Source organism: Sorex fumeus, unplaced genomic scaffold (assembly GCF_029834395.1).
Source record: "Sorex fumeus unplaced genomic scaffold, SorFum_2.1 ptg000006l, whole genome shotgun sequence".
NCBI lineage: Eukaryota > Metazoa > Chordata > Mammalia > Eulipotyphla > Soricidae > Sorex > Sorex fumeus.
In genome coordinates, this window is record NW_026606063.1 from 46,594,039 (window position 1) to 46,610,703 (window position 16,665).

At 37.2% G+C, this 16,665-nt stretch overlaps 1 protein-coding gene across 3 annotated transcripts in view; it reads right to left on the bottom strand.

Moving 5' to 3' along the window:
• Nucleotides 1–16,665, bottom strand: part of AFTPH (aftiphilin) — a 71,838-nt gene that overhangs the window by 22,706 nt on the left and 32,467 nt on the right. For all 3 annotated transcript variants that reach the window (XM_056124878.1, XM_056124877.1, XM_056124876.1), the window contains exons 3-6: nucleotides 11,353–11,504; nucleotides 8,912–9,038; nucleotides 8,445–8,501; nucleotides 4,097–4,219 (exon numbers count right to left, since the gene is read on the bottom strand). In XM_056124878.1, the coding sequence (XP_055980853.1) occupies nucleotides 4,097–4,219; nucleotides 8,445–8,501; nucleotides 8,912–9,038; nucleotides 11,353–11,504 (459 nt within the window). The remainder of the gene's footprint in view (nucleotides 1–4,096; nucleotides 4,220–8,444; nucleotides 8,502–8,911; nucleotides 9,039–11,352; nucleotides 11,505–16,665) is intronic.

The window sequence follows — 16,665 nt, forward strand, 5'->3', positions numbered from 1 at the left end:
ATCTAACAATCAGATAGCCTGCTGGGGCTGGAGCAATAGCACATTCAGTAGGGCGTTTGCCTTGCATGAGGCTGACCTGGGTTTGATTCCCAGCATACCATATGGTCCCCTGGGCACCGCCAGGAGTAATTCCTGAGTTCAGAGCCAGGAGTAATTCCTGTGCATCGCCGGGTATGACCCAAAGAGGGGCAAAAAAAAAAAGGAAAGAAAAGAAAAAGAGATCAGGTAGTTGGATATTTAAAAATATTTGTCATATTCCAAAACTTTAATTTTTATACAGGTACACGACATTTTGAAGACACAGTCTGTATTACAAGAACAAGGTGCCTGAAGCATGAGTTTAATGAAAGTGAGACAGATGAAAAGAAAAATACTTAAGCAATGTAGGCTAATGACATTGACAAGGCAACTCAAAGAGAAAACACTTAAGGCATTTTAAAGCAACTTGAAACAATATGGTCTGAATACTGTAGTCGCAAAAGCATGAATAAGGTCAGAATAGAAATACTTTTTGAGGGTTCTAGTACTATTTGTATCACTGGTATATAATTTTGGGTGCATTATGTAGTATTTCCAAATGTTTTCTTATAAAGAGAATATAATGTTAGCTGACTTTTCTTTCTTCTAACTCTGAAATTCTGATTTACAACTAAAATAGTCATGTCAAATCACCTGAGAGAGTAGGTTTGCTAGTAACAACACAATGGGTCACTGCTAACCAGAGACACTCAGTAGTAGATAAAGTTAAGATACTGATACTACTAGGTTGGAATAATAATACAGTGGTTAGGACACTTTTCCTTCTATGTGACCCACCTAGGTTCTATATGGATCCCTGAGTGTGCCAGGAGTGACCCCTGAGGGAAGAGCCAGGAGTAAGCCCTGAGCACTTCTGGCTGTGGCCCCAAAACAAAACAAAACATAATGGTTAAGAGGAAAATCTGTAATGACATCATAAATGACATGACTGAAATTTAGTACAGGAAGTTAGAACAATATAAATAGTCACTTCTGCTTTTCACTCATACTCAGGTTAAAAAAAGTGAAAACACCATTAACATTTGTTAGTAAATTATTAAATTCCTAAATAAGAGCTCCAGGCTAGAACAAAAGCACAGCAGTAGGGCGTTTGTCTTGCGTGCTGCCAGCCCGGGTTCGATTCCTCCGCCCCTCTCGGAGAGCCCAGCAAGCTACCGAGAGTATCTCGCCTGCACGGCAAAGCCTGGCAAGCTACCCGTGACGTATTCAATATGCCAAACACAGTAACAACAAGTCTCAAGATGGAGACGTTACTGGGCACGCTCAAGCAAATGGATGAACAACCGGAGGACAGTGACAGTGACAGTCTCCTCCTCTAAATAAGAGATGCGATGATGGTAATAATAATGATGGTAATATTAATGAATACAAGCTAATTTGAAAGAAAAAACATACGGATGGATACCAAACTTAAGATGGACTAGATATGATTCAATGATAATGGGAATCATACAACTATGCTAAGTTCGAAAATCGCTAGCATATAAAAAACAAAAAGTAAGATTTAGCATATGTAAAGTTATTTTATGTTGCAGGCCAAAGAACAGTGGTAAGAAATATCACCTTAGATAAAGGAAACCTTTACAAAGCATTTTAGATGTCTGAACTGATGAAAAGTGTTTTTAATATAAAACTGAGATATATAAAGAAATTTTGAGCTTGAACATGTATGTTCGAAGTGCAACACAGGTTCACGTAAATTCAAAATGTAAGTTTGAATAACTTCCACTAAGAAACAATTTCTGTGGTTCCTTCAAGGATCTAAAACTAAAGTTATCAAGGTTCACAAACTACCAAGAACAAGTTAAATTTTTAAAAACAATTTATGTATTAAAAAAAAAAACCCACATAATTAAAGGTTGTGTTTGATTAAAGAGAACTCCTTTGATTTAAGTGGCAAGAACACAAGCTTCATCTACCAGCAAAATAGTAAAATATGCTTATATGTTGCTGAAAACTTCTGTACTTGACAATTAGGGAAATAACAATTCTGTGTGTTTACAGAAAAGGCAGAGCTGAACACCCATCGTGGAGGTACAACTTAAACTTCACAAGGAAGTACACACCGCTTTTCACTTTCATTAAATGATTTTAGACTAAAACTAAATTATATAAAAAAAGATCAAGTATGAGTTGTGACTAGAAGGAAAAACCTAAGATGATCTACGAGTAAATGACAGGTGATAGTTAACTGATGAAAACATGCATGTGTGACATATGGAAGCGGTTGGAGAGTGGAGAAAGAGCAAAGGCACAATCAAAATTAGCAACAAGTAGTCTCATATAAGATCAGCACTATTTTCAGTAAAGGTACCAACTAATTGCTCAAATTGCTTTCCCAATATTTAGCACTGCAGGAATAAGAATGTTAACTGCGCTGGAAGGGGAAAGTGCAATTTGCAGAGATAAGGAGGCATGAGAGAGCAGCTGACAGCTAGAGGACAAGCTACATACGATAACCAAGGGCATATTCTACTTCTTGAGCCCTTCTGTCCAAGTCACCTTAAGCTGCAGTAGCCCAACCATCAACAAAGCCAGATATACATATTAGGTCCCCCAGTCCACAAATTCAATGTCAGCAACATACTGGCTCCAGACATATGCTCAAATATAAACCAAAGTGGTATAGGCAATAACATTAGCTATTTCTTGAAACGTTTCCAAGTGGCTAGACTCTTCCCTTTAACAGCACAATTTCTAAAGTACGTTCTTTGAAACATTTTCTCCAAGCCTGTGTTCTCTCTTGAAAACATATTCTTCTCTTTCTGTCCTCTCACAGTTCTCCTAAGTAAATTTCTTTAAATAAAAACTATTTTGCTTCTTTTAAAAAAAATTTAAAAATAAAAAAGTATGTTCTTTGAAATGCTAGTTCTACAGGTATTATGATTCTTCCCTGCTGGTTCCTACATAAAAGTGTCCTATGGACGAGATAACTCCAAATCCAAATTAATAGGGTTATTCACTGTAGAGTTTTTCAGAGTCCCTCAATGTGTGTGCTATAGATCTCTAAGATAGTTATGGGGAATCTTATGAAGTATTTACCACTTTTGCCACCCTGAACCTTCTTTTGTATGTAGCATCTCTAGGGATTAGTGTGGACACACTTTGGGAATGGTTGGCCAAATATAAATTTTAGTGTTAGCTATCATTTAACATGTTTAAAGTTAAGAAATGACAAACACAACTAAAATAGATTTTAGAATGGTAATGGTCACAAAAAAAAAAAGTAATCTTCTAAGGACATAACCACTCAGTTTTAAATTTGATGTGGGAAGGGTAAGCTAACCAAATAGTTATTTACTTCCAGATAAACAGTAAAAGGGAAGCTTTCATATGAAACATATTAGACTGAAATAAAAATTAGTGCTTAAACAAGGAGACAAAGAGTAAGAATCGTAAGAGAGGGGTTGGGGAGATAGAACAACGGCCTGGAGCAGAAGCTTTGCATGTGGGAGCCCTGGGTTTGATCCCTGGCACTGCATGGTTCCCCAAATAACATGAGAGGGAGTAGTCCCTGAGCACTGCTGGAGCTATTTTGATTTGACATAAAAAATTTTAAAAAATTTATAAAAGGTAAAAAAGCTTTCGTTTTTAAATAATGTTTTCTTAAAGGCCAACTCATTTTCAAGTCAAATGTCAGTCAAAGTTTCAAACAGTTTTGGATGAATAAAAACACCTAAACTAAAAGTCTTTTTTCTTATCCACAGAATCTTTTATAAAGGGCATCTCATTTTCAAGTCAAATATAAGTCTTAAACTTTCAAACAGTTTTGGATGAATAAAAACACCCAAATTTTATTATTTTGTAAAATATTTTATAGGCTTCCAGAAAGATCTAACAGCAGACTTCAAGCTTCATTCTATATAAATACAGTGTTTCCCATAACAGAGACAATTTGTTAACTATATTCTTAGAGATATCAAAAAGTACACCCACATCATGTGCATCATGAAATCAAGTTTTAAAAGATTACAAATGCTAAAAGTTATGTATTAAGGAAAACAAAAGCATGCATAAAAATGTGTAAGCTCATGCATAAATCCTTGGATATTTTTACCTGGAATTGGTCCGAAGAACATGTGTTCATTTCTGATGACATGGTGGCTGCCTGACCAATGGAAGCAATTTTTTCTGCAGCAGATAGTGGTTTCAATGGTTCCTTGGTAGGTTCTAACATACCCTGAAAAACAAATGCACCATAGCTGTTATGTTAAGTTTGGGGAGATAAACCCATAAATTTTATAGGAAAGTGAATCCAAAGAGAGCAGAAAGAAAAAAAATATTATTATTTGGAATGTAGTAAAGACAAAAGGGAATATATATATATGTATATATATATATATTTTTTTAAAGTGCTTGGGTCAGACCTGCCAATATTCAGGGGTTACTCCTGGCTCTACACTCAGGAACCACTCTTGGCGGGCTCAGATAATCTTGGAGGAACTGGGGACTATATGGGGTTCTGGGGTTTGAAAATGGGTCAGCTGTGTGCAATGCAAGCTCCTCACCCGCTGTACTATCTTTCCATCCCCAAAAGGGAATAGTCTAAATTTATTTAGAAAAAAATTTTATACAGTATAATGGAAAATGTTTCACATAACAACTTTGGATCCAAAACTTTCTGAAACAAGACTTTGCAACTGAAGAAACAGTACAGTGGGTAGGGTGCCTTGCATGTGGCTGACCTGGGTCTGAATCCTGGCATTCCATATGGTCCCCCAAGCACTGCCAGGAGAAATCTCTGAGGACAAAGCCAGGAATAAGCCCTGAGCTCTGCTGGGGATGGTCTCCAGACAAAAAACAAACAAACAGAAACAAAACTTTGTATTTTATTACTTGTTTTGGGATGCTGCTCAAACTACAGGCCTTATACTAAGAGGCAAGCACTCTGACACTGAGCTACATCTTCAGTTTTTAAAATTTGTATTTTTGATCAATTTGTTTGTCTATTATTGTCATTTAAAAGCATATGCACAATTTTGGGAAGCGGAGAATAGGAGGGGCAGAGGAAGAGGCAAGCAAAACAGCATATTTTTTTATCTAGTCCTAAGAAGCCAACACTTTTATGATGCTTCACTACTGCAAATTCAGGAAAGGGCATTCTTCAAACAGATTACACCAGAAAAATGCTCAGGGAAGAGATGATTCTAAACATTACGATGTGATGATAACTACATATTTTTCTGTGAATTTAGTTTTCATTCTATTTCCTTCCCTGAACGGGCAAAGAGGAAACAGTCATTTCAGAAAAGAAAACAAACGTTCCACTAGGTATGTTACAAATCTTACAAATACACTGACTAAAAAAGAAAAATCAGAATGGTATAAAAACAAAGAAGAAAAGCTTTTTGCATCAACACACTAAAAAACACTACTAAGATTTACTGGGTAATAATATTACCCCCAAACCTAGGTAATAATCCAGTTAATGGTTTAAAAAATGTGAAGCTTTTACGCATTTTCAAGTTATACTTGATAAGATCTTAATTATTAATCAGACAAAATTCATGGTCTAACTCATATATTATAACTGGTTCTCTAACTCATATATTATAATTGGTTCTCTATATATGCATTTGGCAATTATTAATCTAAGTCTACTTTTTTTTTCCCCGTTTTTGGGCCACACCCAGCAGTGTTTACAGCTATTCCTGGTTCTGTGCTCAGAAGTGACTCCTGGCAGTGCTCAGGTCACCACAGATGGAGCTGGGGACTGAACTGTGGCCACATGAACTAGCACTTAAACCAGAGATTCTCAAAGTGTGATCCCCAATCAGATGCTTCCGCATCACCTGGAAATTTGAGATGTGCAAATTCTGAAGTGCCAACCCAGTCCAATTAAATAACTCAAGGGATAGTGCCCAGCATTCTACATTTTAGGTGATTTGACATGTATTTCTGAAGCATAAGAAAGTGTAAGAGTCAGTGACTTAAATATCAGGTACTATTTATCCCTTTAGACAGTATTCAGAGGTATTACCTATCTCTCATATAGAGTATCAATATGAAAAATTCAGGCTTAATTAAAAATTGAAATCAGATGTGAAAAGTCTGTTTCTAAGGATAAGGTATCACAAAGATAGAGAAGAAATATTTACCAAATTAACATTGGCTTCAAAAGCTTAAAGATACTAAGATTATCACAAGTAACAATTGTTATTAAGGTTAAAAAAAAAAGTCTGACACTTTACAATATTTAAAAAAGAACTGGCTACGTGCCAGCAAACGCATAAGCAAGCACTAAGAGAGCTACTGCTCTCAACCTTGTGACTGAAACTTCCTACATTAGATGCTGATAACACTACCGACAGCTTCTAGAATATACTACTTGAAAAGATAAATCCAAATTAAAAAAAAAAGTAATAAAAAAAGGGGTCAAAGAGAGAAGGTGAAGTGTCTGCTTTGCATGTGACCAAGCCAGATTTGATCCCCGGTATCCAAGATACCACCAGGAGTGACTCCTTGGTGGAAAACCAGGACTAATCCCCTGATCACTTCTCCCAAAACATTCTGGATTATTATTTTTTATTTTTATTTTTTTTTGCTTTTTGGGTCACACCCGGCGATGCATAGGGGTTACTCCTGGCTCTGCACTCAGGAATTACTCCTGGCGGTGCTCAGGGGACCATATGGGATGCTGGGAATTGAACCTGGGTCGGCCACGTGCAAGGCAAACACCCTACCCGCTGTGCTATCACTCCAGCCCCGCATTCTGGATTTTTACCTATAACAGAAATAAGTGTAAGGATGATTTTTCAATAAATATAAAAATATTTATAAAGGAGTAGAAACTGGATTAAAAGGCACAGAAATGTTTTCATCCAATTACACAAAACTACAAAGAAAAAAAATCCTGGTATCAGTAATTAGTGCTTAATCACGGATAGTTGGAGATTAAAAAAAAAAAGATCAAGTTTCATAGCAAATTCATTTTGACATGCACGTGAAGGGTTTTATAAACTAAATTCCATGTCAATGTTTTCCTTTTTTGTCTTTTTAAAAAAGTACAATTATCCCCCTCATTTTCAAGCTACTGATGACAGATTGAAAAAAAATTTTAATTGGGTATTTTATTCACCAATAACTTGAAGACACACCAAAAAGCACAAACATGTTAAACATGTCAAAAAATATGATTAAATCTTGGTAAGGTACACAGTGAAAATTCTTCAGTTATCCTAGATTACCTGGCATATCTGGGAAAACAAAAAAATCAACACACTTACTTTTTGATTTTGTGCCACACTCAGCTGTGCTCAGGGCTTACTCCTGGCTCTGCATTCAGGGATCACTCCTGGCAGGCTGGGATGATGGAGATCAAATCTGGGTTGGCCAAGTGTGTAAGGCCAAGGACCCTACCCGATGTAATATTGCTCCAGCCCCAATTCAACACATTTAAAACATTAATGCAAAAACTAAGGATCAATTAAAGATCCTTGCTGATTTTCATTTAATATAGTTTGGTATTTCTAAGCTTTTACAGCTTCAATATTGCCTTACTTAAAACTGACCATAATTGGTTAAAACAAATGTTATCATGAGCTTCAGATCCATCTGCTTCCTCCTTTTAAAAAACAAATTCATGGGAAAAAATTTTTTAAAAAAAGGGGAGAGGGAAAAGAAGAGGATGAGGGAAGAAGGGAGGGAGGCAGGGAGAGGGGGAGGGAAAAGAAGAAGAAGAGGAGAGGGAGAGAGGAGAGAGAGAGAGAGAGAGAGAGAGAGAGAGAGAGAGAGAGAGAGAGAGAGAGCACCCTCCAAAGATGCATTTTTCAAAGAATATGAGCATTATCACTAAGGTAAATGAAGTTTTCAATCTAAAACAAGTGTGTATACAAAAATTGACTATGCAAAAACATCCTCATATCAAGGATGAATGAATTTATGACAGCAAAATGGGTATTACGCTTATTCTTTAAATGCTTCCACATTTATTGCCCTATCCCTAAGATACACAGAGGTAAAATAGAGTTAAGGCCAAGCAACAGTAGAGTGGGTACTGCGCTTGCTTTGCACACAGCCAACCTGGGTTCGATCCCTGGCATCCCATATAGTCCCCTGACCACTCTAGGAGTGATTCCTGAGTGCAGAGCCAGGAGTAACTCTGAGGACTGCCAGGTATGACCCAAAAAACAAACAAACAAATCCATATAGAAGTTAATGCACTTGCCTTGCATGTGGCTGGCCTTTGATAAACTATCCAGCACTACAGACAATCCCTCAAGCACTGTCAGGGGTGGCTCTGAGCACAGAGCCATGAGTGGCACTCCTTGAATACAGCTGGGTGTGGTTCAAAGATTAAACAACAACAACAACAATAGAAACCCACTTTCCATGTCATACTGTGTAAAATCAGTTTACAGAAAAAAATTCAGCAATGATAAATTCAGGGAAACTTCTGTACTTACCAATCCTGCTGCATACATGGGCACTATAACAGGCTGCTTCTTATTGCCCGTGAAGAGCTATACACGTGTTAGAGAGAAAGAACAGATGCTTAGAGAATGATCTGCTGCACAATAAAATAATTTTCAAAATCTTGTAATACTTTACGACATGTGTGGCAAACAATTAAGTAGAAGAAATGGTTAAACTTCCCAAATAAGTTTAAGCTTTTATCTCCTAGTCCAATTGTTCATCTTATTTCAAATACTAAAACAAAACAGTTCAAAACACCGAAACAACTCTTTCTAAAAATAAAAATCAGAGAAAAATTTATATTTGTGTTGAAACGTTTTATATTCAAAACACAAACATTAAAACAAACTAATATTTATCTGAGAGACTAGCTTATCACAGCTTTAAGAGAAGAGTAATAGAATTTTAAAACATCCAGATATTGATTAAAGAATTTTCCAAGGTACTGCTAACTCACAATATTTCGGGTGTCTATTCCTAAGGAGCACAAAAGCTTCTTGTTGCTATGGGAGCCGCCCCACTGATATCTTAAGCCATGTGCATCGTGGATATCCTGCAGCTCGGTCCACACATTCAGCAGTTCCCTGCAATGGCCAGGATAAATTCACCAACAATGGGTTACTCAAGAGCTTTCACCATAAAAACCTACTTTAAGTTTAAATATTGAAATAATGCATATTCCAGTTAATTTTATAGAAGAATATAACACTGAATGAAGTCAATAGTCAACACAGATAATTTGAAACAAATCTGAAAGTCAAACTAATTTGAAACAATATTCTAGTAATCAAGCATAAATTTTGCCTACATATTATTCTTTTAATTGTAATATAAAAACATTTTTAAAAAGAAATCACTCAGTGTCCTACTATCTCAAGACAACTTATCAATATTCTTGTTTACTCCTTGAGTCTTGATCTGAACAATGGCAGAATATACATGTGGATATTCATACTAATTTTGTGCCATTTTTCATATTTTAAACACTTCCTCATCAACATATATGACCTTTTCAAGTGATGTATTTTATCAAATTACTTAATTAGGCACAATCCTACAGCTTAAATAAGCTGTTTATACTATTTGGTGCCTACTGTCAGTAAAGCAATGAATTTCTTCTTATAAAATCACTGTATTTTTTTTGCGTTTTTGGATTTCTGAGCCACACAAACGGTGAGTGACCCCTAATGGTGCTTGAGGACAATATGTGGTGCCAGGGATTCAAAAGAGTCAGTGGGAGGATAATTAAAATTTGTAGTTAATAATTTGCAATGATTCAAACAAATGCCTTAACACCTGTCCTGTGTCTCTTGCCCCACATTCACTGTATTTGTCTTGGGGGGGAGGGGGAAGGGAGGGAGACACACCTAGCTGTACCACAAATCAAACTGGGCTGGCTGTATGCAAGGCAAGCACCTTAAACTCTGTATACCTCTCGGGCTCAAGCACTATATTTAAAAAAAGAGAGAGAGTTTTAAGATGGTAAAAATATAAACCTTTTGTTTTTCCTTCCTTCTTAGAAATTACCCCAAGACAAAAATTAGGAAGAAAAACTAATTTACGTCTTCAATAAATACTTAAAATCCTGTATCAGAAACACTGAGGTTATAAGGAAGGATAAAGGACAGGACCGAACAGAACAGAGTAGGAAAAGATCTTCCGAAGAAAAAGAATTCCTGTGGAGATAGAGAACAGGGAAATTTAAGAAAGTTCTAGAAGAAGAAAATCTCTGAATTTAAAATTAGGAAAAAATATCTGGAGAACTTCTCTAACATTCAATGATTCGTAGGGGTTGCAGGAAGAGAAAATGGATAAAGCAGGGAAGGTAATTACCAAAAATGCCCAGTGTTTAAGAATGGAAGCCTCCAAATAAATAGAAAAAGAACGGAAGACTACAAATAAAAAGGTCGTGCTCAGTCCAATGAACAAAAAAGTATTATCCACTAAGATACTTTATTCATTGGAATCCCATAACATTAGCAACAAAAATCTTAAATTATAATGTGGGGTAAAATAAAAATAAAATTCGACCTGCTATGTACCATTTTTGTCTAAGAAACCATTAGAAAATGTGCTCTACCAAAATGGGTCTAACTGCAGGGAAGTCCCAGGAGTGAATCTACTCCAGACTGGATTAGAAGATGGAGAAGATGGAAGGCAATATGAGGAAGAGCCAGTCAGGCAGGCGAGGTGGGTCACAAAAATAAAGCAGTACTAACATGCTATTAGAGTGTTAGAAAAAATTAAGTAAAAAGGAGACAATTAGTCTGGAGAAAAGGTGTACCCAAAAGGGAAGAGTGGTTTAGCAGTGAACACTATTTACATGATTATAATAATAAAAATGACAAAAATTAAACCAAGAACCACCATGAAAGAAGATGAAGGGAGAATGGAGATGTAAGATACACTCACCTACAATACTTAGAAGTCAAATGATAGTATATAAAACTGACTGACTAGAATACTGATTTAGAAATATCAAAAGAATAGCTTAGGAGGACAAGAGACAGTTAGGCTAGGCACAGGTTAGGCATGCACCTGGTCTGGGCTGATCCCTGGTACCACATGGCCTCACTGCCAGGCTCTGGAGGCCCCTGTGCACTGCTGGGTGGCCCTGAGAGCGAAAGAGCAGCACCACATCTCTGAGTCCTAGCAATGAACCACTGACCAAATTAACATCCAGGAGTCATGGGGGAAGGGGCTGGGGGGTGGCGGTACTGAGGGGGAAGGGTAGGGGATAGGTAGCATTGTTTGGGAGACTCCTTTCTCAAAGAAAATAGCTTTAAAATGGTATCAGTTTTGTCTTAGGATCTTAATATTCTAAGATGATTTTTATAAATTAGAACAGTTGAAACTAAAAAAAAAATACATACTTTCTTAAAACTGTCTAATACTTACCCACTTTCAGCTAAGGCCTCTCTTGTTTTTATTGGCAAGGTGCTTGTTTCCAACAAGTGCTTTAGGGAAGTAACTTCCTCTTCATTTTCAGGAACAAATACCGAAGGAAAACATGCTTCGAAAATTCGTTCCAGGCGGTTTAGTAAAGCTGTCTGCATCAAAACACACACACACCCCCATCAAAGCTTTATTTTCATTTTTCTAATTTTAATAACACCAAAGCTTTATTATTAAACACATACACCCAGAGTCTATTAGTGTAGCAGGGAGACACCAACTATTCTTAAGAATTACTCTAAATCGGTAGTTCTCAATCTCCTGTCTAAGAAATGATGCCAGCCCACAGGGGTGAAAAGACGGACAAATATAGATCTGGGAGTCAGGGAAATAGTTCAAGTTGGTAACGCATATGTCAGGCATGTGTGAGGCCCTGAGTTGTACCCCAGCATAACATGGTGCCAGAGCACTGCTAAGCTGAACCCATCAGGCTGGTACCACTAAGTGCTGCTGCTATAAAAAAGCAAAACCAGAAACAGCCTACTGGTTTACCTTACTCAGTTTAAATCAGTAGTCTCCTACTACAGACATCAAAGATTAAAAACAATGCTTTCCATAATTATGATGGATGGGCCAGTGGAGACAGTATGGCAGGTAAGGTACTTGCCTTGCATGCAATTTACCCAAATTCTACTGCTGGTACCACATACGGTCCCCTGAGCACGACCAGAAGTGACTCCTGAGCACAAAGCCCAGAGTACCATCAGGTGTGACCCAACCCCCCTCAAAAATTTATACAATCGTGGTAAAAACAGTAGGTGGCAAATGTAGTTACATGCCAGCACCATAGCTGGCACTTCACAAACATTGTTATGAAATTCATCACTGAAGAAAAAATAACCCGGCTGCAGTGGGAAAGCAGAACATTTTTTGGTAGTAGAGGGGATCAAATTCAGGTCTTCATACACGCAAAGCAGTTACTCTCCCACTAAGCCACATCCCCAGCCAAGGAAAAGTCATCGTAAAGTCTCAATAATCTCAAAGCAAAAACAAAATGCCAAGTTAATATTCATAGCTTTCTCACCACTCACTTTAGTTTTGGGAGTAACAGAATTGGATGCTTGTGAAAAGTACTATGCTGCTATAGCTGAACAAAACTTTTTGGGGGAGAGAACTGAAAAAAAAAAAACATGAATTTTTGAAAGTCAAATAGCTCTGTTGTTAAAAACAAATATGAAAGAATATCTTGATTTTTACCAAGAAATTCAAGAGCTACTTTATCATTCTGATGATGTGTTAGTTTATAGAAATTTCATCTCTCTACCACTTCATGGCATGCTATGCAAATTTTAAAGCAGAATGCTCACTGCCTTTTCTCAAGCAAAGCCTGTATATTTGCTATAATATTTTCACCAACAACATTGACACTTTGGCATATTTTCATTAATTAAAACTAGGTGAACTTATACTTTGGGGCCTACTAGATTTATTCTGTATGTATAACCAATAACAGCAGCTATTCCCTTTTTTCCTAACTGCATTTCAGATGTGTAAATTTTTTAAAATTTATCTCAATTTACTACTAAAACAATGACAAAGATTATAAACTGTTAATAAGTTAAGGCTTGCTGGAAGATTAAATGTCCAAATAAAGACAATCAATGTTAAAAAAAAAAAAGCTACATCATGGTGGTTACTTCCTGCCAACTAACAAAAACAAGTTAATGCTTGAGAGCTGTTGTTTAGTATTGTGAGGAACCAGGAAAGACAAAGGAAAAAAAAAATTAATGAAATTCCCAAACAAAATCTCTTTTGGAAGCTGTATTAGAGCAAAAAGCTTATGAGTGTATAATTAATCTCAGGGCACCGTGCCACTCTTGCTAGAAAAGTTACTCTAACACCTTCATTATGTTCATGCATGCGATATGGGAAAAGGCTCTTGGTATCAATTATAGAATGTACAGTAGAGAGTAAACTCAGGATCCCAAGGCTTGTGAAATTTGAGTGCATCAGGGGGACCTGCACTTACTTGTTTCAACAGAGGGAATGGACAGACTTTACTTTAAAGAGGATCAAATAACCATCTAATTGGAAACTTGATGAGCGCTGGATCCTTCTGGGCAAAGAAGGTAAACAAAAACTCAGTAAGAACAAGTTCTGTTTCTGTGTATATTAAGAGAATCTTCCTCGTATTCTCCCAGTTACTTTTTAATGGGAGAGAAAATAATTTATTTCAAGGAAGAAAAAAAAAATCCCACAATACATCTAATCATTTGGGCAATGTTATGTATCAAACCTTAGGTACAAAGATGAACAAATCCTCAAATTAATGGAAAGTACCTTAGGAAACAGAATTAACCTAATCACCTCAATTTTTTACTTCCCCATCTTTCATAAATTGCATAGAAATGTAAAAAAAGAAAGTCCCATATATCTTTAGAACTATTCTATTTGATCGCTATAAATTTTTTGTTGAAGTAGAGCAATGTGGGCATTTTTTTTCTAATTTAGGGTCAGAAAATAAATATTTTTGACTTTCTGGACATCCATAAACAAGGAAGGGTGTGTGTGTGAGTGTGTGTGTGTGTGTTTACCAAAATGGATGGCAGGGCAGATTTGTCTAGTGCCTTAGTTTACTAACCTCACAGGTGGAGCAATAAATAACAAATGAAGATTCCAAAAATACCCTAACTGAAGACCACTATCCAATACAAGGAAAAACTCCTAAAAATTCAGTAAGAAATCAGATTATATAATTAACAAACATTATTTATTAAAACTGAATTTCCTCTGAGTTTTAATTTTTAAAAAAAAATTATCAAAGGGCAGGGATGGGCTCCAAGCACTGAAGCACATGCCGTGCATGTGGGAGGCTGGGTATAAGCCCCGAAGCACTGCCAGGTGTGCCATCACACTTCCAAACAAATTAATTTCCGACTACCCATAAGGCAAGTTTGATGGTAAGAGAAGAACCTCTAAAAAGAGCTTCTTACGACTACTATGTTCATGGTAATAAATGTCAATTTCAATTAATACTGCCTAATTCCTAAGATAATGGCTCATGTAATTTTTGACACTTTTAAAGAGAGGGCTGTGATCCCAGGGCTAAGACTCATTTTCTCGATCTATGAACTGGAGATATTTGTGCTTATCTCATGGAGTGGACGGCAAATTAGATAGAAATATTTGACACCAAAGTCTGCTCAAGATGTGGTAGTTTTAATCCCCATACTACACATATGCCCAGGGACCTGCTAGAGAATAAAATAAACGTTAAAATCATGCTCTAAGTTCACTAAGGATATTTCTATAGCACAATTTAACTACTTAAGTTATAATGAAAAAGTTGTTTCAATCTCAGTTTCTACCATATTATAAAAAAAATTAAGTATTTCTACAATTTACTTCCACCCCAAGACTTTCTGAAGTGTATAAATGGCACATTGGGTTTAAGAGTGCTTTGCTCTGTAAGCAGAAAAATAAAGTTTAAAGTTCAAAAATGTGATGGAACATAGTCCAAATAACTTGGCATAAAAACGTAGTCCATGGGGCCAGAGAGAGAGAGAGTACTGGTCTTAAGATACTTGCCTTGCACAGGGCTCCAGCACGGAGTCAGAAGTAAGACTTGAGCACTAGCTGAGCATGGCCCAACTCCTCACTCCCACAGCAAAAGTAGTCCAAGAACAAATTCAAGAATATAATAAAACCAATGCTCAGAAGACCAATTAACCTATCACAAGACTAGTTCCTAGATGTTTCAAGAAACAGATTTTCCCAATCAGATTGCACATACTAAAAAAACAAACAAACAAAAAACCTAATTATTCTGAACAAATAAAACATAAATATGAAATGAAAGGCAAATTTGTGATATGGGTAAAGAATTTTTTTTGAGAGAGGATATGGAGCTATGGCTGATGGTACTCAGGGGTTACTCTTGGAGGTGCTGGGAACCGTATTTTGTTGCTCAGGACCCATGTACTAACGGTCCAGCCTCCAGGTTAAAGCTTTTTTTTTTTGGTGGGGGTGCTTTTTGAGTTACACCCGGCAATGAACAGGGGTTACTCCTGGCTCTGCACTCAGGAATTACTCCTGGCGGTGCTCGGGGGATCATATGGGATACTGGGAATCGAACCCGGGTCAGCTGTGTCCAAGGCAAACGCCCTACCCTGCTGTGCTATCACTTTAACCCCAGGTTAAAGCTTTTAAAAATTATAAATTATTTTAAACTGATTTAAAATAGGGATTGTAGAGATAATACAGCAGGTACGGTGCTGGAAAGATAGTACAGTGGGTAGGGCGTTTGCCTTGCATGTGGCCAACCAGGGTTCAATCCCCAGCATCCCATATGGTCTCCCAAGCACTGCCAGGAGTAATTCCTGAGTTCAGAGCCAGGAGTAACCCCTAAGCATCGCTGAGTGTGAACCGAAAAGCAGGAAAAAAAAAAAAGACAACAGCAGGTAAGGCACTTGCCTTGCATGTGGCCAACCCAGATTTGATCCCCAGTATCCCATAGGGCTCCCCATGCACCTTCAGGAGTATTTTCTGAGTGCAGAATCAGCAGAACCACCAAGCATCACTGGTGTGGCCCAAAACCTCAACATTACCAGCTAAGGGCCTTAAAATCAGGAACAAATATAACAATATGAATCAATATGAGTAAGCACAGCGGGTAGGGCGTTCGCCTTACAAATGGCCAACATGGCCGACCCGAGTTCGATTCCTCCGCCCCTCTCGGAGAGCCCGGCAAGCTACTGAGAGTATTCGATATGCCAGACACAGTAACAACAAAGTCTCCAATGGAGACGTTACTGGGCCCGCTCGAGCAAATCGACGATCAACGGGAGGGCCTTTACCTAATATGAGTAAAAGAAACTTTTTTTTTATATTACTCAGATTATATGGAACTCTTATTATTTCTATAAAGAGTGTGTCTAGTAATAACAGAAGGTTCAACTCTTGGCTTTTTTATTAGTATGTTAAAATATATTTTGTTTTTTTGGGTCACACCCAGTGATGATCAGGTGTTACTTCTGGCCCTGTACTCAGGAACTAATCCTGGCAATGCTTGGGGACCATACTGGATTTCAAGGATCAAACCCGGGTCAGCTGTGTGCAAGGCAAACACGCTACCCACTGTACTATCGGTCTGGCCATGTTACAGTGTATGCAGACTTGTATTAAGATGTAAAATTCCAACGATGAAATTTCATTAACTGGAAGTAATGGTAAAGTCAGACTGGAGGAACTTTACGTTTCTCTAGAGACAAGGCAGCATATATGTAAAGCCCTATCTGTATAACTAGTTCAGTAAAG